This window comes from Oncorhynchus clarkii, unplaced genomic scaffold (assembly GCF_045791955.1).
Source record: "Oncorhynchus clarkii lewisi isolate Uvic-CL-2024 unplaced genomic scaffold, UVic_Ocla_1.0 unplaced_contig_3840_pilon_pilon, whole genome shotgun sequence".
Taxonomy (NCBI): domain Eukaryota; kingdom Metazoa; phylum Chordata; class Actinopteri; order Salmoniformes; family Salmonidae; genus Oncorhynchus; species Oncorhynchus clarkii.
In genome coordinates, this window is record NW_027258329.1 from 10,451 (window position 1) to 32,950 (window position 22,500).

Consider the following 22,500-nt stretch of genomic DNA (forward strand, 5'->3'; position numbering starts at 1 on the left):
CAGATTCTAATAATCAACTCATCATCAAGCTAGGGTTTTTTGAATCAGCTGTGTAGTGCTTGGGCAAAAACCAAAACGTGCATCCCTTGGAGTCCCCCAGGACCGAGTTTGGGAAACGCTGGGTCATGATGAAATGAAGATGTACAGGCAACTGCCAAAATAAAGGAAACACCAACAAGTGTTTTAATAGGGCATTGGGCCACCACGTGCCCCCCCAGAACAGCTTCAATGTGTCTTGGCAGATTCTACCAGTCTGGAACTCTATTGGAGGGATGCAACACCATTCTTCCACCAGAAATTCCATATTGGTGTTTTGTTGATGGTGGTGGAAAACGCAGTCTCTGGCATCGCTCCAGAACCTCCATTAGTGTTCCACTGGGTTGAGCTCTAGCGACATACATTCTCTGTTTTTCTAAACATGCTGTGTTCCTTTGAGACCCGTTTCAGTCACAGAGATCTCTTCTAGCTTGGTAGCCAAAATAACACACAACTGGGCAATTCTATACGTGACCCTAAGCATGATGGGATGTTTTAATTGCTCAGGAACCACACCTGTGTGGAAGCACCTGCTTCCAAAGCATACTTTGGTATCCCTCATTTACTCAAGTGTTTCCTTCATTTTGTCAGTTCCATGTATATTCTCCACATATTCTTCCTGCCCTCCTGCACTCATTATTAATGGTTTAGCAATATTGGATGACTAAATTAAATGGCATTACATTCTTGGAAAAATAATAAATGCTTACTGACAATACATTAGGCAGAGAATTCCTTTGACATGCGTAATTTACACCAAAATGCATGGTGTGTGCACAAATAATGTCCCTCGAATAGCAGGCTGCAGTTGCACACTTGACAAAATGCCCAGTGTGTGTGCAAAGAATTCGAATCCTTCCTACATATCTAGTATTTAAAAGTATATATATTCCTACTAATGATGTTGAATAATTTGGTTATTATGACATGTAAATATTGACTTAAATTGTTATTGTAAAGAATATTGTGGGAGGAACAAACAACATGCACAACTTTTTAGTTCAATGGTATGGCTGAAAGAGCTCGGATGCCTGCATCATGTAAACTACATTTATCAAATCCTACACCGAGAACATAAGTTCATCAAACAGTTTAAAACTCAATCAAAAGGGATGTTTTAGTTGATTTGGTTTATTTTAATGTCCATTACATATTGCACATGCAGCAGCTACTCTTCCTGCAGCTACTCTTCCTGCAGCAAGTCAAATAAAACCCCCCAATTAAAAAAAAGACATCCATTTAATTCATCAAATGCACTTGTATAAATGATAGAAAGTAGCGTACAATAGACACAAACCTAAATGATCAATAAATTAAGTGCATGCAGGTGGTTGGGTAATGCTCAGTGCATGGAGGTGGTTGGGTAATGCTCAGTGCATGCAGGTGGTTGGGTAATGCTCAGTGCATGCATAACCAGGTCCCTTCCATAACCATGCTTCCCTGTCATAAAGAACGTCATCTCCTCCTGTCCTGTCCCTCAGTAATCCACTGACGGTAGTGTCACCATCCTGGTGAACTCCTCGTAGTGCACGTTGCCATTAGACTTCACGTTGGCTTCTCTGAACAGCTCGTCCACTGCAAAGTTTAGAGGGGAAACAACTTCATGTTCATTCGCCGATCTGGGACCAACAACAAGTATGTTAGCAGGTAGAAACTAAAAAATTAACTCCATTCAAATGATGTGTTTTATCATTTGCAAATTTACACAAGAATCAGTTAATGTATGTGTTGACACATTTGGTGTTTGGTATTTTATTAGGATCCCCATTAGATGTTGCAAAAGCAGCAACTACTCTTCCTGGGGTTCAACACAAAACATGAAACATAACACAGAATGACATAATACAGAACATCATTAGACAAGAACAGCTCAAGGACAGAACTACATACATTTTTAAGAAGGTAGCCTCCATGTCAATACACACAAACTATCTAGGTCAAATAGGGGAGAGGCGTTGTGCTGTGAAGTGTCGTTTTATCTGTTTTTTGTAACCAGGTTTGCTGTTTATATGAGATGGAAGTTCCATGCCATAAGGGCTCTATATAAAACTGTACGTTTTCTTAAATTTGTTCTGGATTTGGGGACTATGAAAAGACCCCTGGTGGCATGTCTGGTGGGATAAGTGTGTGTGTCAGAGCTGTGTGTAAGTTGACTATGCAAACAATTTGGGATTTCCAACACATTAATGTTTCTTATAAAAAACTATTAGCCAAGAGACTGGCATGCATAGTATTTATATCAGCCCTCTGATTACAATGAAGAGCAAAACGTGCTGCTCTGTTCTGGACCAGCTGCAGCTTAACTAGCTCTTTCCTTGCAGCACTGGACCACACGACTGGACAATAATCAAGATTAGACAAAACTAGAGCCTTGGGACAGATATCAATTCAATTTCATTGAAATGATGTGGAAATAACGTTGATTCAACCAGTGTGTTCCCAGTTGGGAAGCTCCCATCTGCATGTGTATTTCCATAGGGTCTCTTGGAGTCACTTGGGGCATCACAACAGTCTAAAGTGGCCTTGTTTCTGCACTCATTTAACCCTTTATACTCCTGTGAATTGGCCTATGGATAGGGCCACATAATAAAAAATAAAAAAATGTACCCCCTTTTTCGTTATATCCAATTGGTAGTTAAGATCTTGTCTCATCGCTGCAAATCCCCAACGGACTCGGGAGGGGCGAATGTCGAGAGCCACGCGTCCTCCGCAACATAACCTGCCAAGCCGCCACTGCTTCTTGACACACTGCTTGCTTAACCCGGAAGCCAGCCGCACCAATGTGTCAGAGCCCGGCCCGCCACAAGGAGTCGCTAGAGCACAATGAGACAAGGAAATCCCCCTCCAGCTAAACCCTCCCCTAACCCGGACGATGCTGGGCCAATTGTGCGCCGCAACATGGGGTTCCCGGTCACATCCGCCTGTGACACAGCCTGGGATGGAACTGGTTAGGGCTACCTTGACATGTTTCTTACAGAAGAAATATGAAAAGCATATGCATTTGCATGGTACAAATTGAAAGGGAACAGTTTAGAGATTATTAGACCAAGAGGTGAGGACAACAGTTTACCTAACAAGACTGAATCCAAGCACTTGATTTTATGTGCATTTTACATTATGTACTTTTTTGCCACATTTGTTCATAACAAAATGTGAAAATACTCTGGATACATTCAGTAACATGATAATATTCCTGTAAAATGTGTTGCAACATAAGACAGAACAATAAGACGTTTGAGAGAGAGGTGTAACTGCTCTCTAAAGTGTGCACATTTCCTAAGAAATGTCAATGCCCTTTTATGACTCAAAGAAAAGACTTCAACTGTACGGTGCCTTTTTGAGCTCCTAGCTGCGGTGGAGGAATTAGAGCGAGGACACGTGTAGTTATTTTGTTTGGAACACAACCCTGCAATCACACAATTACTGTTGTTTAAGCAATCCAAGAACGGTCCTTTATGAAAATCGCAAACTGGGTCAGATGGGAATCATTTGAAAGCTTGTTCTATTGCCAACATGACAAGCTAAGTGATAAAATATGACATGAAAGTGTTAGGATTTCACAATGCAATTTAGGGAAACATATCGTACATTTGGCGCGCATAGACTGGTTAGCTGACAACGTCACGAAAATGATGCACGACATTCAATGGGGTAGAAGTCTTGTTGTGATTCTGGATGGCCAGATAGCTACCAACAATGGAAAAAACCTGGCATGAGGGGAATTGTAGTTGGCTAATTTCAGATAGTTTTATTTTGTTCTTGATAACATGTCTTGTTTTGAGGTGTTTGGACAGATGTCATGTCTCTGCTAATATGGCAAACATATGCTAGATTGCTAAACAACAACTGTAACAATGTATTTGAGAGACAAGTGCTCATTGTGCAAATTGATTTGTGTTTTCAATAAATCAAATTTCAACAATCTAAGCCAACCCCATGGTTGCTCGGTTGTTGCTAAACAACCAAACCAGTCTATATAAAGGAATCATGAGTGCATTCAGGTGCATGTGCCAAGGCAAATGTTCTTCACTGTAGACAGACAGGCTCATTCTGTTAAAAATAAACCAGGGTATGACGCTATGTCTTCTTGTAACTATACATCAAACATGGTGATCATAAACGCTGTATATGAAATTAGATTTATGACATGAAAATGTGAAGTGCACATTTGGACTCAAGGGTGTTAGGCTTGCTTGTATGACATCAAAGCAGTATTTATTATAATCCTCAACGTTTTATCTTTCAAAATACATAGAGTCCTCTTAATTTACAACATTTCCCTCACGCAGACAAAACATTTTAAAAAGTTGCCCAATTAGCTGGAGGGATGGGGGCAACTTCTTGTCTCTGTAGTGCTCAAGTTCAGATCGGCTGTCAGTCAAAACCCAGACAGAGCTGTGAAGCACAGAGCCTGAGCTCTGATGTCATGTATAGCACGTTACTGTACAGACACCGAGTTCCAATTTAGGTGTTTATCAGTGTACAAATCTGCCATTTTCAACCCGTATACAGGTACAAGCGTAAAGGGTTAAAAGAGCTGAACTGATAAACTAATACCAGGTAAAGTTATACCAGTTATATTTGACTTTTTTGCTTTTGTTTACCTCTAACATCTGTTCAGATCAGTGCAGATGATGTATAAGAGATTGTGAGAAGGAGCCAATTCAGACTGTTGAGCTGCACTTTCAGGGCCAGTTTCCCAGACCCAGATTAAGCCTACCTACTGCTCCTGCGTTAAACGGCATTTTCAAGAGGCTCCATTGGGCATTATATCTAGTCCTGTCTTAATCCACGACAGCTAAAACCCCTAGTGATAGAAACACATAGTAGGCTACCTTCTTTATCAGTCAGCTTCTCTCCTAGCTTGGTGAGCTTGGCCCGGAGCTCCGAGGCCAGGATGTAGCCCTTCTTCTGCTTGTCCGTCATCCTCATGGCCTCCAGGATCTCCGCCTTGGGGTCCTCCTGCTGGATCTGCCGGTGCATCATGGTCAGGAAGGTGGAGAAGTCTAGCTCGCCCTTCTTTTCTGGAGAAGGACGGATATTAGTAGAACTAATCACCTGCAAAGGGCACCATTGATCCAAAATAGGCCTAAATGCTGCTGTTAAAGTGACTGGTTATCTGCTACATGGCCGAGTTGTATATTTCCATACAACTGTACTGAGCATGGTTGGTTATTCCTTACTTCAATAAAATAACTTGTTAGGGTAGTGGAGTGTGTCAATATGGCTGCATTTACACAGACAGCCCAATTCTGATATTTTTCCCACTAATGGATCTTTTGACCAATCACATCAGATCTTTTCACATCTTTTTCAGCGCTGATCTGATTGGTAAAAAAAAGTGAAAAAATATCAGAATTGGGCTGTCTGTTTAATGTGTAAAATAATGAACTGCAAATGGGCATGAAGTTCAGAGTAACAGAACAGGCAAACTTTTTGACTCTCAGAAAAACATTCTGTTGAGTCAAACGTGTTCTAACCAAAGCCATTTTTACATTACCCAATCAGTTAATTGGTTTGAATATTTCTCAGTACTTCCCCCAGGTTAAAAAGTTCAGTGCAGCAATTATGAAGAGCTGAGAGAAGATACATATTTTTTTAATGTAATTGGAACAAGCTTGGGACCGATTTCAGCTAACGTGTAGGTTACACTCAATGTGACAACTTCTCCCTCTACCCATCCCCCAAGTAGCAGCTTGCCTGCCTACTAAATAATTTACAGCCAAAACCTCACTACGATTCATAAACAGTATGGCTAGATCAACAGGTGTCTAGCGCCACCTCAATATTCTAAAGTCTTCCGCTTCCCTGCTTGTTCCCTTCATCTGCACTGACCTTTAAACATGCCGTGGTGAAGGAGAGGAAGTCCCTTTAGAACCCTCAAACTCAACCAGTTCCACTGTGGTTTTTTATCATTCCCATTTAATCAGGGACTGATTTAGACCTGGAACACCAGGTGGGCGCAATTAATTATCAGGTAGAACAGAAAACCATCAGGCTCCGAACCTCGTAGGGTAAGAGTTGAATAGCCCTGCTATAGACTACTGAGATGCCCCCAGGGTAAGTCACTCTAGACCAGGGCTCTCCCAACCTTGTTCCTGGAGAGCTACTCTTCACTCCAACCCCAGTTGTAACTAACCTGATTCAGCTTATTAACTAGCTAATTATTAGAATCAGGTGCGCTAGATTAGGTTTGGTGTGAAAACCTACAGGACCGTAGCTCTCCAGGTACAGGGTTGGAGAGACTTGCTGTAGACTATTGACATTCCCCCAGGGTAGGTCACTCTCGACCAGGGGTACTCAACTCTTACCCTACCCAGTCCGGAGCCTGCTGGTTTTCTGCTTTACCTGATCATTAATTGCAAACACCTGCTATCCCAGGTCTAATTCAGTCCCTGATTAGAGGGGAACAATTGAAAAAATGCAGTGGAGCGGGCTTTGAGGTCCAGAGTTGAGTTTGAGGTCTATAGACCAGTGGTTCCTAAACGTTTTATAGTCCTGTACCCCTTCAAACATTCAACCTCCAGCACCAGGGTCAGTGCATTCTCAAATGTTGTATTTTGCCATCATTGTAAGCCTGCCACACACCCACTATAAGATACATTTATTAAACCTCAGAATGGGTGTGAGTTTTTGTCACAACCCAGTTAATGGGAAGTGGCAAAGAGCTCTTATAGGACCAGGGCACATATAATAAATCATTTTGCTCTTTATTTAACCATCTTACATATAAAACCTTATTTGTTCATTGAAAATTGTGACTAACTCACAACAGGTTAATGAGAAGGGTGTGCTTGAAAGGATGCACCTAACTCTGCAATGTTGGGTTGTATTGGAGAGAGTCTCGGTCTAAAATAATTTTCCACACACAGTCTCTGCCTGTATTTAGTTTTCATGCTAGTGAGGGCTGAGAATCCACTCTCACATAGGTACGTGGTTGCAAAGGGCATCAGTGTCTTCACAGCGCGATTTGCCAAGGCAGAATACTCTGAGCGCAGCCCAATCCAGAAATCTGGCAGTGGCTTCTGATGAAATAATATTTTCACAGAACCGCTTGTTGAAATTTCGATGAGGCTCTCTTGTTCAGATATCGGTATGTGGACTGGAGGCAGGGCATGAAATGGTTAACGAATCTTTTCGAATTTTCCCGCACATTGAATATAGTAGCGGAGAGTCCCTATAATCCTAGATTCAGATGATTAAAACGAGAAAAAACATCACCCAGATAGGCCAGCCGTGTGAGAAACTCATGCAAGCGGTCAGACAAGGGAATAAACTTTAATCTCGTCTCTCAATTCAAAAAAATGTGTCAATACTTTGCCCCTTGATAACCAGCGCACTTCTGTATGTTGTAAAAACTTTAAATGGTCGCTGCCCATATCATTGCATAGTGCAGAAAATACACAAGAGTTCAAGGGCCCTTGATTTACCAAAGTTAACCATTTTCACTGTAGTGTCCAATTTTTTTTTCAAGCTGTCAGGCATTCCCTTGGCAGCAACAGCCTCTCGGTGGATGCTGCAGTGTACTCCAGTGGCGTCAGGAACAACTACTTACACGTTACCACTCCACTATGTCTCCCTGTCAGTACAGATATCAACACATCTTGACCACCAAAGTCCATTTTATGTCACAAGGCTGTCCAATACTTAAAAAACATCCTCTCCTGTTGTCCTGGTTTCCAGTAGTTTGCAGAAGAGGATGTCTTCCTTAATTGACCCCCCCATAAACATAACGGACATATGCCAGGCCCGCCACTGGCTTGTATGCGAAGCAGTAATTGTTTCAAAACATCTCCTGCCATGTCACTGATGCATCGTGAAATGGTGTTGTTTGATGAAGACATTGTCTGTATAGTTTTTTGGGCCTTTTCCCCCACCATTGTCCCAGCCATATCCGCGGCAGAAGGAAGAATTAAGTCCTCCACAATAGTATGGGGCTTGCCTGTCCTAGCCACTCAGTAGCTCACCATATAAGACACGTCTAGCTCCTTCTTATTAATGGTATCTGTTGCTTTTATACATGTCTTACTACTTGAAAGTGCTCTTAATTCTCGCTCAAAAAACTCATGTTGCTTATTTCAATTGGCATGTTTTGTTTCTGAATGTCTGTGCAAGAGTGAAGTTTTCATCGAGTTGTGAGATAGTACTTTTGCACATATAACACACTGTGACTGAGGAAAGGCACTACTCCCAATATAAGTGAACAACAAATCAATGTAGTTCTCATCATATTTGCGCCTCTTCGATGGTCCAACATCCCTGTCTGTTGTTCGGTTCTTTCCCGGCTAAGGTTCACAACTGTCAGTGTCCATGCTAGCTGGGCTAACAACAAATGTAGAATTACTGATGCTAGCTGGGCTAACAACAAATGTAGAATTACTGATGCTAGCTGGTCTAACAACAAATGTAGAATTACTGATGCTAGCATTGGATGTGCTCGTGGAAGCAGAACAACTTGTGTCGTCGACAGGTGCAGGTGTAGTACTGCTGGTAGTAGCAGTACTACCATTAGAGCTGGTATGTGTCTCTATGGACGTAGGCCGTACTTTCTTTTGTCCATTAATCCATTTTCGAGCGAACAGAATGAGCAGTAGCTACATACGGACTGTTAGTGGAATTCCTGCAAGAGAGTAACGGTTAATGTGATTGGATGTTAATTATTTGACTAGGCTTCCTGTATTTGACATTGTGTTGTTATTTCGCTGAACACTAGATGGTTTAATTTTATTTTTGGCAGTGAAACGAGGATACTCAGGTGAGAAAAAAACCTCACCCAAATGTATAGCCCCGTTGGGAAATCTAAATGGACTGTTTGAAAATGTGCTAATTTATTTTTATGTGAATCATATTTTTATTTGGCGTACCCATGACATCATTGCACGTACCCCTGGGGGGTTTGAAAATACCTGCTCTAGATTACTGAGATGTCCCCGAGGGTAAGTCAATCTACACTACTGAGATGTCCCCAGGGTAAGTCACTCTACACTACTGAGATGTCCCCAGGGTCAGTCAATCTACACTACTGAGATGCCCCCAGGGTCAGTCAATCTACACTACTGAGATGTCCCCAGGGTAAGTCACTCTACACTACTGAGATGTCCCCAGGGTAAGTCACTCTACACTACTGAGATGTCCCCAGGGTCAGTCAATCTACACTACTGAGATGTCCCCAGGGTCAGTCAATCTAGACTACTGAGATGTCCCCAGGGTCAGTCAATCTACACTACTGAGATGTCCCCAGGGTCAGTCAATCTACACTACTGAGATGTCCCCAGGGTCAGTCAATCTAGACTACTGAGATGCCCCCAGGGTCAGTCAATCTACACTACTGAGATGTCCCCAGGGTAAGTCACTCTACACTACTGAGATGCCCCCAGGGTAAGTCACTCTACACTACTGAGATGCCCCCAGGGTAAGTCAATCTAGACTACTGAGATGCCCCCAGGGTAAGTCAATCTAGACTACTGAGATGCCCCCAGGGTAAGTCAATCTCCACTACTGAGATGTCCCCAGGGTAAGTCAATCTAGACTACTGAGATGCCCCCAGGGTAAGTCAATCTAGACTACTGAGATGCCCCCAGGGTAAGTCACTCTACACTACTGAGATGTCCCTGAGGGTAAATCAATCTAAACTACTGAGATGTCCCCAGGGTCAGTCATTAGACTACTGAGATGTCCCCCAGGGTAAGTCATTAAACTACTGAGATGTCCCCCAGGGTAAGTCATTAAACTACTGAGATGTCCCCCAGGGTCAGTCATTAAACTACTGAGATGCCCCCAGGGTCAGTCACTCTAGACTACTGAGATGTCCCCAGGGTAAGTCAGTCTAGACTACTGAGATGTCCCCAGGGTAAGTCAGTCTAGACTACTGCCATGTCCCCAGGGTCAGTCATTAAACTACTGAGATGCCCCCAGGGTAAGTCAGTCTAGACTACTGAGATGCCCCCAGGGTAAGTCATTAAACTACTGAGATGTCCCCAGGGTCAGTCATTAGACTACTGAGATGCCCCCAGGGTCAGTCAGTCAAGACTACTGAGATGTCCCCAGGTTCAGTCAATCTAGACTACTGAGATGTCCCCAGGGTCAGTCAATCTACACTACTGAGATGTCCCCAGGGTCAGTCAATCTAGACTACTGAGATGCCCCCAGGGTCAGTCAATCTACACTACTGAGATGTCCCCAGGGTCAGTCACTCTAGACTACTGAGATGCCCCCAGGGTCAGTCACTCTAGACTACTGAGATGTCCCCAGGGTAAGTCATTAGACTACTGAGATGCCCCCAGGGTAAGTCACTCTAGACTACTGAGATGCCCCCAGGGTCAGTCATTAGACTACTGAGATGCCCCCAGGGTCAGTCATTAGACTACTGAGATGTCCTCAGGGTAAGTCACTCTAGACTACTGAGATGCCCCCAGGGTAAGTCAATCTAGACTACTGAGATGCCCCCAGGGTAAGTCACTCTACACTACTGAGATGTCCCTGAGGGTAAATCAATCTAAACTACTGAGATGTCCCCAGGGTCAGTCATTAGACTACTGAGATGTCCCCCAGGGTAAGTCATTAAACTACTGAGATGTCCCCCAGGGTAAGTCATTAAACTACTGAGATGTCCCCCAGGGTCAGTCATTAAACTACTGAGATGCCCCCAGGGTCAGTCACTCTAGACTACTGAGATGTCCCCAGGGTAAGTCAGTCTAGACTACTGAGATGTCCCCAGGGTAAGTCAGTCTAGACTACTGACATGTCCCCAGGGTCAGTCATTAAACTACTGAGATGCCCCCAGGGTAAGTCAGTCTAGACTACTGAGATGCCCCCAGGGTAAGTCATTAAACTACTGAGATGTCCCCAGGGTCAGTCATTAGACTACTGAGATGCCCCCAGGGTCAGTCAGTCAAGACTACTGAGATGTCCCCAGGTTCAGTCAATCTAGACTACTGAGATGTCCCCAGGGTCAGTCAATCTACACTACTGAGATGTCCCCAGGGTCAGTCAATCTAGACTACTGAGATGCCCCCAGGGTCAGTCAATCTACACTACTGAGATGTCCCCAGGGTCAGTCACTCTAGACTACTGAGATGCCCCCAGGGTCAGTCACTCTAGACTACTGAGATGTCCCCAGGGTAAGTCATTAGACTACTGAGATGCCCCCAGGGTAAGTCACTCTAGACTACTGAGATGCCCCCAGGGTCAGTCATTAGACTACTGAGATGCCCCCAGGGTCAGTCATTAGACTACTGAGATGTCCCCAGGGTAAGTCACTCTAGACTACTGAGATGCCCCCAGGGTAAGTCATTAGACTACTGAGATGCCCCCAGGGTAAGTCACTCTAGACTACTGAGATGCCCCCAGGGTCAGTCATTAGACTACTGAGATGCCCCCAGGGTCAGTCATTAGACTACTGAGATGTCCCCAGGGTCAGTCAATCTACACTACTGAGATGTCCCCCAGGGTCAGTCACTCTACACTACTGAGATGTCCCCCAGGGTCAGTCATTAGACTACTGAGATGTCCCCAGGGTCAGTCAATCTACACTACTGAGATGTCCCCCAGGGTCAGTCGCTCTACACTACTGAGATGTCCCCCAGGGTCAGTCAATCTACACTACTGAGATGTCCCCAGGGTCAGTCAATCTACACTACTGAGATGTCCCCCAGGGTCAGTCACTCTACACTACTGAGATGTCCCCCAGGGTCAGTCAATCTACACTACTGAGATGTCCCCCAGGGTCAGTCACTCTACACTACTGAGATGTCCCCCAGGGTCAGTCATTAGACTACTGAGATGTCCCCAGGGTCAGTCACTCTAGACTACTGAGATGTCCCCCAGGGTCAGTCATTAGACTACTGAGATGTCCCCCAGGGTCAGTCATTAGACTACTGAGATGTCCCCCAGGTTAAGTCATTAGACTACTGAGAAGCCCCCCAGGGTAAGTCAGTCTAGACTACTGAGAAGCCCCCCAGGGTAAGTCAGTCTAGACTACTGAGATGCCCCTCCAAGGAGGCAATTCAAATGTTCTTGTCTCACAAGTGTAGAGAAAATAAGTAAATCATACCTATCTTGTGGACCTGCAGGTGTCGGTCGATCTCACCGAAGGTGGGACTCGTCCCCAGACAGCGCATAACTGTGATCAGGTCCTTGGCTTCAATCTTCCCCTTGCGCGTCTTGTCGTACAAGGAGAAACATTCCTTGAATTCTACAGGGAAAAACAGGCAAATAATGCACCAATGCACTGGGTGAAAAGAAACTAAAAAACAAATCATGATAATCCATTCTAAAAACAGTGCATATTACAATGTTTCTCCTCTCCAAGGAGGCAATTAAAATGTTCGTCTCACAAGTGTAGAGAAATAAGTAAATCATACTTGTAACCTCAATTGGGACTATTTTCTAAAATGCCCTTTTTAAAAAGACATTGCTCTCAAAGTTTGTCACAACATTTGACTCTACTGTTCAATATCAACTTATTAAAAAATAATGACATTATTTATGTCCCATGTGACCTCCCACACACCAAAAGAAAAGCTAGCAAACAAAATAGCACACCTTACCGTTGATCTGAGTTCCTGACAGGAATTTAGCCTGAGGAAAAACACAATGCACCATGAATTGGCCTAAACATGTACAGAAATGAGTAAACACAAAACACTTCAATTGTTTTTTTCTTACCATGTCTGTAGTCAGAGATCTCTCTTCCTGGAATGCAACTGGCTTACCTTACCTGTCTCCACACCCATCCGCCTGCCGGTTCAAAGTCCACCACAGAGTGCATGTTATTTAATACCGGTTGCTGTGGAAACTGAGATAGTGGATCCAAGGTATCATATTATCCTCTCCCTTTCTCTTCTATCAAATACTTGTGATACTAATCACTACCTTATTATCTGATATGACAACCAGGATATGTTAAACTACACAGCGTGGCCATTAGCAGACAAGTTACAGTATATGAAAATAATAGGTTAATAAAAAAAGTTAAATTCTTCAGTAAGATAGGTAACTTTGTCTATATTAAAAGTAGGCGTAAGTATGATTGATCTTGCTCAACCAATAGAACTCCCCCGTTTCAATTCAATACCATTTTATGTCTGGTGAAAGGACAGATGACACTGAATAATAAATACATTTCCTGAGGTAGCTGCAGTATATAACATTACCACTAGAGGTCACTGTCTATCAATCCAGCCATGTACTAATACTTCATATAATAATTTGGTATGTGTATACCCCACTACATCTGGCGTGTACTCTGTATTCCACTCAGTTGGTAGATCATGGTGCTTAGAGAGCATGGTGCTTGCAGTGCCAGGTTTGTGGGTTCGATTCCCACGGGGGACCAGTAAGATAAAAAGGTAAAATGTATGCTCTCAAGCAAGTAAGTCGCTCTGGGTCAGAGCATCGGCTAAATGACAAAAATGTCAAATGTAAATCTGCTATAGGAGACATATGACCTACTTCATTATGGAGTAACCTTGATGATGTCTGTTATACAGTATATGCAAGTACAATTAAGCATGTCTTCAAAGTTCATAAACACAATATACACAAAGTGGAGTAAAAAACGTTTATTACTAAAAATATCTGATATTGAAATGTTGAAACAACTTACTTGAAGCAATACAATGATGTTCAAGTACATCCAACACTGACCTTTCTTTGAGGTCATGTTTTTGTCTCATTTTAAATGAATACTGTAACATTGCATACTGTAAGATGGTCATTGTCATGTGGATGGGGTTGGGGTTGGGGGAGTGGTGGGGTGCAACTGTAGAAAAGAGGGGCCTGTCCCAGAATGCAGCACAACACTGTGCTCGATCCACACTCCATGTGGCGCTTGCTGATGATGTCATTCGGGAGCGGATTGACCATTTATCTGTAGCAGGAACGTTTCAGACCTGTCAATTCTACAGAAATGCAAGATATTGATGGAATCTATTCAGTCAGTATTAGTCCATTCCACAGGAGGCTGGTGATGGGAGGACAGCTCATAATAACTTTCCTTACTCCATGCAAACCTAACCTGGGTAACTAATTGTTAACCCCAAACTAGCATCATCATACTGGCTCCCAGGCTAACACAAACTAGCATCACCATACTGGCTCCCAGGCTAACACAAACTAGCATCATCATACTGGCACCCAGGCTAACACAAACTAGTATTATCATACTGGCTCCCAGGCTAACACAAACTAGCATCATCATACTGGCACCCAGGCTAACACAAACTAGCATCATCATACTGGCACCCAGGCTAACACAAACTAGCATCATCATACTGACACCCAGGCTAACACAAACTAGTATTATCATACTGACACCCAGGCTAACACAAACTAGTATCATACTGGACACTCACCTGTTGTCACTCCTATCAGTGGCTGTCCTTAACGTGTAATGTGTAGTAGGACCAGGGCTCGGGGACGTACAGGTGACCGGGGTATTTCTTACGCAGCACCGGGTCGCTCCACAGCCAGGCCACCCACACGGCCACCAGGAACATGGTGACAGAGAAGCTGGCGAACAGAAAGAGGCCATTGGCGTCTGGGACAGAGCCCTTATGCCGCTGGTGGATCACCGTGGCTACCATAGCTAGGAAGGTGAGGAGGAAGAGTTGGAAGATCTGACCCTCTGTGACCAAGTACCTGAGAGGGTGTGAGAGAGGGGCAGAAGTGAGAGCTGCAGTCAAGATACTTTCACTTTCTAGAAGGAAATACTTAGAGTTGAGCCATGCTTCACACAGTGAAATGTCCCCTACTTCAGGTACTTTCAGTACGACATAAATCAGAGTACATTAATCCCATAATGGAGTACATTTATCAATTAGAATTCAGCAATTCACCAATTTCTTTCTTGAGCAAATGGTCAGAGGACCGGAACATAATTACAAATAATTTGTAGACTGCAAATTGATTGCAAGAAGCCCAAACAGATATTTCAAAACTTGCTTACATTTGTATACGATCACACATATCTTGCTACAGATTTCCAAAATTAAAATCACTTGGAGGTGAATTGCTGGTGTTTTTACAGTCTTATATGTCTAATAAAAATAAAAAGTGTTTTAAAAGTTTTACAAATCTTTGCTCAGAAAACATTTCTCAAGTCAAAAGAAGGAAGTAATGAGGGGACTGACCAATAGTAGAGGGCACTGGGTCCGAGTAGCAGCCAACCAGACAGGGGCATCGTCTTCTCCTCTTTGACGTGAGTAAAGCAGCCAGTGAAGTAGAGGAAGAGGATTATGAAGAAAGGAATATACCTGGAGGAAGAGAGAAGGAGAGAACTCAGTTGAAAACTAGTTCATGTCAACTTATTACAAACTCATTGCAAATACTGAACACTGATCAGTTTAAAAACGTTTACATGCTGTATATAGTGTATTCTAGTCAAGACTCATCCTATATAACTGCTGCTGTACACACCTTTTCTAGCCACATACTGTCCATAATGTCATTGTCTATCCATACCATTATATACATACATATTTATATTCCGGACTCTGATATTGCTTGTTCTAATATTTCTTAATACCTTTATTGACATTTTTTGGACTTGCATTTGCTTATTGTATTGTTCGGTATTACTGCACTGAACATAAGCTTTTCGCTAAACCCGCAATAACATCTGCAACGTATGTGTACCCGAACAATAACATCTGATTTTTAGATATACAGACAAATATATAAATCAACTCAATTTGAAAAAGAGTCCTTGTTCAACCACTTTAAAAAGTTGTTAATCTGAGTTGTATTATCAACCAATAGCATGTTATGACAGCAAGCAGAAGAGAATATCCCATTAAAAGTGATGACCACATACCACATCAAATGTCCCAGTTGTTCATCATAAAAATAAAGAAGCTCAAACGAATCAATCTAAAATAAATCAAATAAGAAACATGTTCAAACAATATCAACAGCATTTTAGTTGTTGGTTGATATGAAACAGCATACATTTGAGCTCTATCAGGCACCATGCGTTCATTCATCCTGGTTAACCCAGAACTATAATCTTCCGTCATTTGGTCATATTGTATCAGAAGGAGTTGGGTGAAAAGCAGAAGACGTTTCCATCCCGTATGGACTAACAAAGTATATCTTCTCTAATAAAAAGGTGTAGCCTACCAGTGTAGCAGGTTTGAGGTCTTTGATTATGGGGTTCTCTCTGACAGACAGGTGGAGCTGGTAGCCACTCAGCAGCAGACGATGGTTGATGGAGTCGCCCACCAGGTGGATGCTGGCGCCCATCACTAAGGTGATGATGCTCAGGTACACGGCGGAGCGAGGCAGGGCCCTGGAACTCCTCTCAATCAGCTGCTCAGAGAGGGACGAGAGCACACACACATTAACAGGCATGTAAACACACACACACTAACAGGCATGTAAACACACACACACTAACAGGCATGTAAACACACACACACTAATAGGCATGTAAACACACACACACACTAACAGGCATGTAAACACATACACACACATTAACAGGCATGTAAACACACACACACATTAACAGACATGGAAACACACACAGTAGCAGACATGTAAACACACACACACACACAGTAACAGGCATGTTAACACACATTAACAGACATGTAAACACATACACACACATTAACAGGCATGTAAACACACACACATTAACAGGCATGTAAACACACACACACATTAACAGGCATGTAAACACATACACACACAGTAGCAGGCATGTAAACACACACAGTAGCAGACATGTAAACACATACACACACATTAACAGGCATGTAAACACACACACACATTAACAGACATGGAAACACACACAGTAGCAGGCATGTAAACACACACAGTAGCAGACATGTAAACACACACACACACAGTAACAGGCATGTTAACACACATTAACAGACATGTAAACACATACACACACATTAACAGGCATGTAAACACACACACATTAACAGGCATGTAAACACACACACACATTAACAGGCATGTAAACACACACACACATTAACAGGCATGTAAACACACACACACACATTAACAGGCAAGTAAACACACACACACACATTAACAGGCATGTAAACACACACACACACATTAACAGGCATGTAAACACACACAGTCACTTAGTATAGCATGTGAGCATCACAAATTAATCGGATTAATTAATTCCATATTGAAAAGCGATTATTTTGGACACATTTCATTATCCCTGTAGCTTATAGGGCAACTGTGACTGTGAACAAACGGTATCAACCAGCCTTGCAGTTTGTGTTTGGTGGTTCCAGACAGTCACCCACCTTGAGCAGTAGGAATGGCGTGATGACATTGTAGGCCATGTGAAAGTAGTCTCCAGCACTGGGCTTGTTCAGGGGGAACCACTCCAGAGGGAGAATGAGCTGTATTAAATCATGGATACAACACAGGGCTGCATTCATAGCATAGACTTCAATGCTGCTATAACTAGGCTATTTGTTTGTTACACTTTGTTATTTACTCAAATATATTATTGTAGCAAGGTGGTTCCCACGCCAGGACAGCCCGGAAATATTTTGGGTATCACAGATTGTTATGGCAATTCTCACATAGACACTTAATTGGAAGGAAGTATGATATAGACATGCTTTTTACATTTGCATCACTATGTTTTTTTTCTTTGAAAGTCATGTTGAAAGTGCCTCCTGTAAGAACCTATGATCCATGAACAGTATGTGATACAGACATCTCAGTGCCATTGACACCTCTAGCACTGAGATGCAGAGCCTTAGACCGCTGCGCCACTCGGGAGACCAAATGCCAGAACAACCTGAGATACCCAACATTTTTTCAAGCTGTCCTGGTATGGAATCTCTCAGCAGGTTGTCCATACCATTACAAATGGGCCCTCCAGTCCTTGAGGGCCTGATTGGTGGCACAGTTTTGCCCCAGACCCAGCTAACACACCTGACTCCAATAATCAACTAATCATGATCTTCAGTTTAGAATGAGATTTGATTAATCAGCTGTGTTTGCCAGGGATGGAGAAAAGAGTGACACCAATCAGGCCCTGGAGGACTGGAGTTGCCCAGGCCTGCCTTATAGTGTGCCTTAAAATATGGAATATGTCTTGAACATTAATTTATTCAACATAAAACATTAATATCTCAATGTACTTTTTTTGATGTAGCATATTTTTAGACATTGTTTGGAACAATATACTCTTAAAACAGGTCAAATTTCTAGAGTGGCTCTCTGGTACTTTAGAAGATATGACCCATTTATAAAAAACATAGGTCTTCAATAAATCATAGCCCACATTTAGGATTGCACATTCAGCAAATCACCAGCAGAGGGAGTTAGCATTTGAATCCATTTTCCCATTCACTGTGTTGGTGGTGGTAATAAAATGCATCATAACTTCAAAATTAGCAGACAACCAACTCTGGAAATGTGATGTACTTATAGAGTATATTATTCCAACCAATGTCTTTCAATGAGGAAAATGAAAAAGGGTCCTTATGAGTTTTGTTGAATAAATTAATGTGACAAATTGAATTTCAGAACTTAAACATACTCCGTATTAGTGATAGGGGCTCTAAAAAAATATATAAAAAAAATATATATATATATATATATATTAGTTAGTTATATAATATATAGTTACATATTGCAATATTATTGTGGGCAATATATCAATACTTTGATTACAAGTATAGATAAAAAAAATGTAAAAAATCTAATTCACCAAAACTCATCCTATAGCTTGTTCTCCATCTTTTTAAATAGTGAGCCAACATGTTTTCAGCACTTATTTCCATGACTGATAAAACCTCATTTTCCCATGTTCTCTCTTATCTCTCCACAGCAGACATAGTGTTTCAAATAGCAGAATCGTGAGAATCGTAATACATATCGTATCGGCTCCTAAGCATGGTGATGGTAACGTATCGTGAGGTCCCTGGTAATTCCCTACTCCACACACTAAGGAGTATGACTGCACGGCTCACGGATCATAGGGTCTTACTGTAGTGGAAGAATGAGAGATGGTGATCTCCTCGAGACTAGCGACTTGCTGGTGCTGAGGCCCAGCTTGAAGACTCAATCATGATTTATGACATTGTTTGGATGGCTGACCATCTGTGGGCTATCACAGAGGTCAAACACACCTTCTCTGCGGTTTTCTCCGGGAAATGTATATTTTGTTGGTCGGATTGCGGATAGTTCAAAGCGACACAGGGGTGTGCTCCTATCATTTAAATGCAGTTGATTAGATTAGAATACGGTTCTGTCTTTTGCTTTCGATTGCAAAGTGTAAAGAAATGTTCATTCAGGTTGGGGGTGAGTTTCTGCTTGAATTTGACAGTGAATTCGCTTATACTGTGTCACGTACTGCTTTTTCTTTCAGAGATGATTCTGAACTGAAGACACGTGTCACTACGTTAAGCCTATTGGTGACAGTCATTTACTCGGAGTATTCTGTAAGGTATCATGTAACACTTGTTTTCTTCTTCCGTTCATTATTTTGTGACTAAAAAATATATAAGTTGAAATGAGTAAATTGATTCCTCGTTCTACAGATTCATTGACTATAAGCTTATAATTTATGTCTATCGATAGTTGTTTTTTACACTACACATTATTGGATATCACCTTGACATCTCTGATCTGCTTGCCTCAATAAATGAATGCTAGAACATTGGTCGCCAGGATAAGCTATTTGTAACAAATCTCTTAATAATTTTATAGCGGTGCAAGTTAGAGACATGTTAATTCTATTCAGAGGTAATTCAAGGCTCGCTACCTCCACTGGGTTTATCCAGAGACGTACAGGGCCTGTTGGATTTATTCACATAATATTACAGTCAGATTGATCAATGTAGTTTATTATTATATTCAACATACTTTCTACATAATGGTTGGATCATTTCAACCAAACTACATTACAGCAGGCATGTATAGGTCTAAAAAGGCCTTTCATTTTCTATTAAATAGCTTGTTTATTACAATAGTTGAAAATGACAAAGTTAACCTGCACTTACCCTTACAACACATTGAACAGGCGGCGACTGGACAATGTGCAGCAGCCGTCCCTGTTTAAATACCAGTCCACGTGAAGCTTATACGGTTGACTGAAGTCATCCATAATGGATTTGTGTCATCAATCATTTCCTTCAAGATGTATTGCATAGTTATGGAGTCACGTACTCCACCCCGTGTGGTAGGCCTATTCCTCTTTGGGATATGAGGTAGCCTAAAATGGCCACGTTCATCATGATTTTCTCAAAAATGGTTTGTGATACATATGTAAAAAAGTATGTCAAATATCCTTCACCCCAATGAAGTTTCTATGTAAGAATTGTACACTTTTTATTTAACCTTTATTAAACTAAGCAAGTCAGTTAAGAACAAAATCTTATTTACAATGACGACCTAACCCGGCCAAACCCTCCCCTAACCCGGACGACGCTGGGCCAATTGTGCGCCGCCCTATGGAACTCCCAATCACGGCCGATTGTGATACAGCCTGGAATCAAACCAAGGTCTCTAATGACACCTCTAGCACTGAGATGCAGAGCCTTAGACCGCTGCGCCACTCGGGAGCCCAAATGCCAGAACAACCTGAGATACCCAACATTTTTTCAAGCTGTCCTGGTATGGAATCTCTCAGCAGGTTGTCCATACCATTACAATGGGCCTTCCAAAGTCCAGTATCCAGTTTTGTACTGTGAGATAGAACCACAGGTCAAAGTGGAACTGTGGCCTCTTCATTGATGACCCTTTTGGCTTGGACTCTGGTTGGCTTTAGAGAAAGACACATTAGGAAGTATGAATTCCAACTCCAAAACAACATTATACAGAATGACAATGTATGAAGAAGACATTAGCCAATATGTAGGAACACAACAGTGCTGTGGTAGGCCTACACCTATATAAATACACATGAATAACATTGTCATTATCTTTCTGTTCATGTAGCCTACTGTATTATTCATCACTATTATTGTGTTGTTGGCCTTGATCTACCTCCGAGGTTAACGCCAGCGGGGGAAATAGGACAAGGACATGTAAATAAATAAGATGCATGTTATTCAGTGGGCTGTTTGCCAAAGTCTATACACAGTCCAATGCATTCCTTGTACAGGCCCCATGTGTTCCTAACTCTCTGCAAATAATGGGCAATATAAAAGCCAATATACACTGTATTGTATAGCTGTGCTTGACAACCTTCACAGCCGCCATCATTTGAAAGCATTACAGGCTGACAACTTCCCTGTCCTTGGTCACATGACACTGACCATGAGCACATTACAAGGCAAGAAGAACTTCAGCCAGCAAGCACAGGCAATAACTAACCTAGTTTAGAATATAAGGGGCAGTTTTGAGTGGCAGACTGATATGCCTTTACAGTATATTTTCTACTGACACTGTCTGACAGTAGCCTAGCGGACTAAACTCCACGGTGCAGGAAGTTTCTGATAAACCTCAACAGAGTTGACCCGAGACCAGGCTTTGTGGAATCTAGCTCTGACTAGATCAATTCGCCTTAGGTCAATACTAACATGAATTTAAATTATGAAACGCTCACCTTGTACAAATGTTTAAAAGCACCCGAAGCTTTTGGGACAAATAAAACCACTCGTGGGCCAAGTCGCCAGTTGGAGAACCCTGTCTTACAGCAACAGCAATGAACAAACAGGCGGTGGTTGTATTTGAATTAACTATTATTGAAACAGTAACGTGATAGATTTCAGTAAGCAAAGAAATATATGCAATTACAGAGGACAAACATAAGTGCAAGTGGGGCGTTTCATAATTGACATTTTAAAGTATTGACCATGGGCGAATCGATGTAGTCGGAGCTAGATTCCACCAAGCCTGGTCTCGGCTCCACTGTTGGTAAAGTTCACAAACTTCCTAAACCATGGGGTGGAGTTCAGTCCGTTAACAGTAGCCTAGTCTTTATTGTTTACGTTTCGTTGATAGACAAATGCCTGAGACACTTCGGCTTATCAGGGCGACTATTCGACATGCACGGTGCCTTCCAACCACTGGGCCCGCTAGATGGGAACATTAAATACTTGCCGATGATATAAACACGTTAATCACAAGTAAACTGTTCAAACCTGGGGTTTGTTGACGACCGAGGTGCATTGCTTTGACGTTTCCGTACCACAGCTTGCATTCTCTTCCTGATGTCCTCCAATCCTGCAACGAAAATTCGCCACTTATTTTTCTTCTTTGGTGTGGTTTTTTGGCGGTTGGCATCCAACCTTATGGTGCATTACCGCCACCTACTGTACTGGAGTGTGGGCCAAAGACAGAAACTATTGTAAATCCTACCTGCCATGTCCCGTTTTCCTTTAAAAAGAAGATAACAAAATATTTGGGACTGTATCTAATGACGTTCGACTCAATATCCTCTTTAAACTCATTTCCTGTATCCCCTTCTCCCTCAAACTGGATCTCAGTCTCTCTCTTTTCTATTTCCTGGCAATATTCACA

General features: G+C 42.2%; 2 protein-coding genes across 3 annotated transcripts; both read right to left on the reverse strand.

Annotated features, from left to right (window-relative positions):
* Positions 1-1,058: 1,058 nt before the first annotated feature.
* On the reverse strand, positions 1,059-13,364 carry LOC139396674 (calmodulin-like protein 4). Of its 2 annotated transcripts, XM_071143615.1 has the most exons (5): positions 12,703-13,364; positions 12,585-12,615; positions 12,089-12,229; positions 4,872-5,060; positions 1,060-1,611 (listed from the first exon to the last, which is right to left on the reverse strand). In XM_071143615.1, the coding sequence occupies exons 1-5, from the start codon at positions 12,703-12,705 to the stop codon at positions 1,514-1,516; spliced, it is 462 nt and encodes a 153-aa protein (XP_070999716.1). In that variant the 5' UTR covers positions 12,706-13,364; the 3' UTR covers positions 1,060-1,513. The 2 variants fall into 2 exon arrangements, with proteins under 2 accessions (XP_070999715.1, XP_070999716.1); XM_071143614.1 differs by lacking the exon at positions 12,703-13,364 and having other exon boundaries at positions 1,059-1,611; positions 12,585-12,639.
* Positions 13,365-13,583: 219 nt separating this feature from the next.
* On the reverse strand, positions 13,584-22,228 carry LOC139396673 (ceroid-lipofuscinosis neuronal protein 6 homolog). Its single transcript, XM_071143613.1, has 8 exons — positions 22,122-22,228; positions 20,680-20,797; positions 17,319-17,417; positions 16,156-16,344; positions 15,851-15,906; positions 15,168-15,290; positions 14,391-14,676; positions 13,584-13,937 (listed from the first exon to the last, which is right to left on the reverse strand). Exons 1-7 carry the CDS (start codon positions 22,178-22,180, stop codon positions 14,406-14,408), a joined length of 915 nt encoding a protein of 304 aa, XP_070999714.1. The 5' UTR covers positions 22,181-22,228; the 3' UTR covers positions 13,584-13,937; positions 14,391-14,405.
* Between the last annotated feature and the right edge of the window lie 272 nt (positions 22,229-22,500).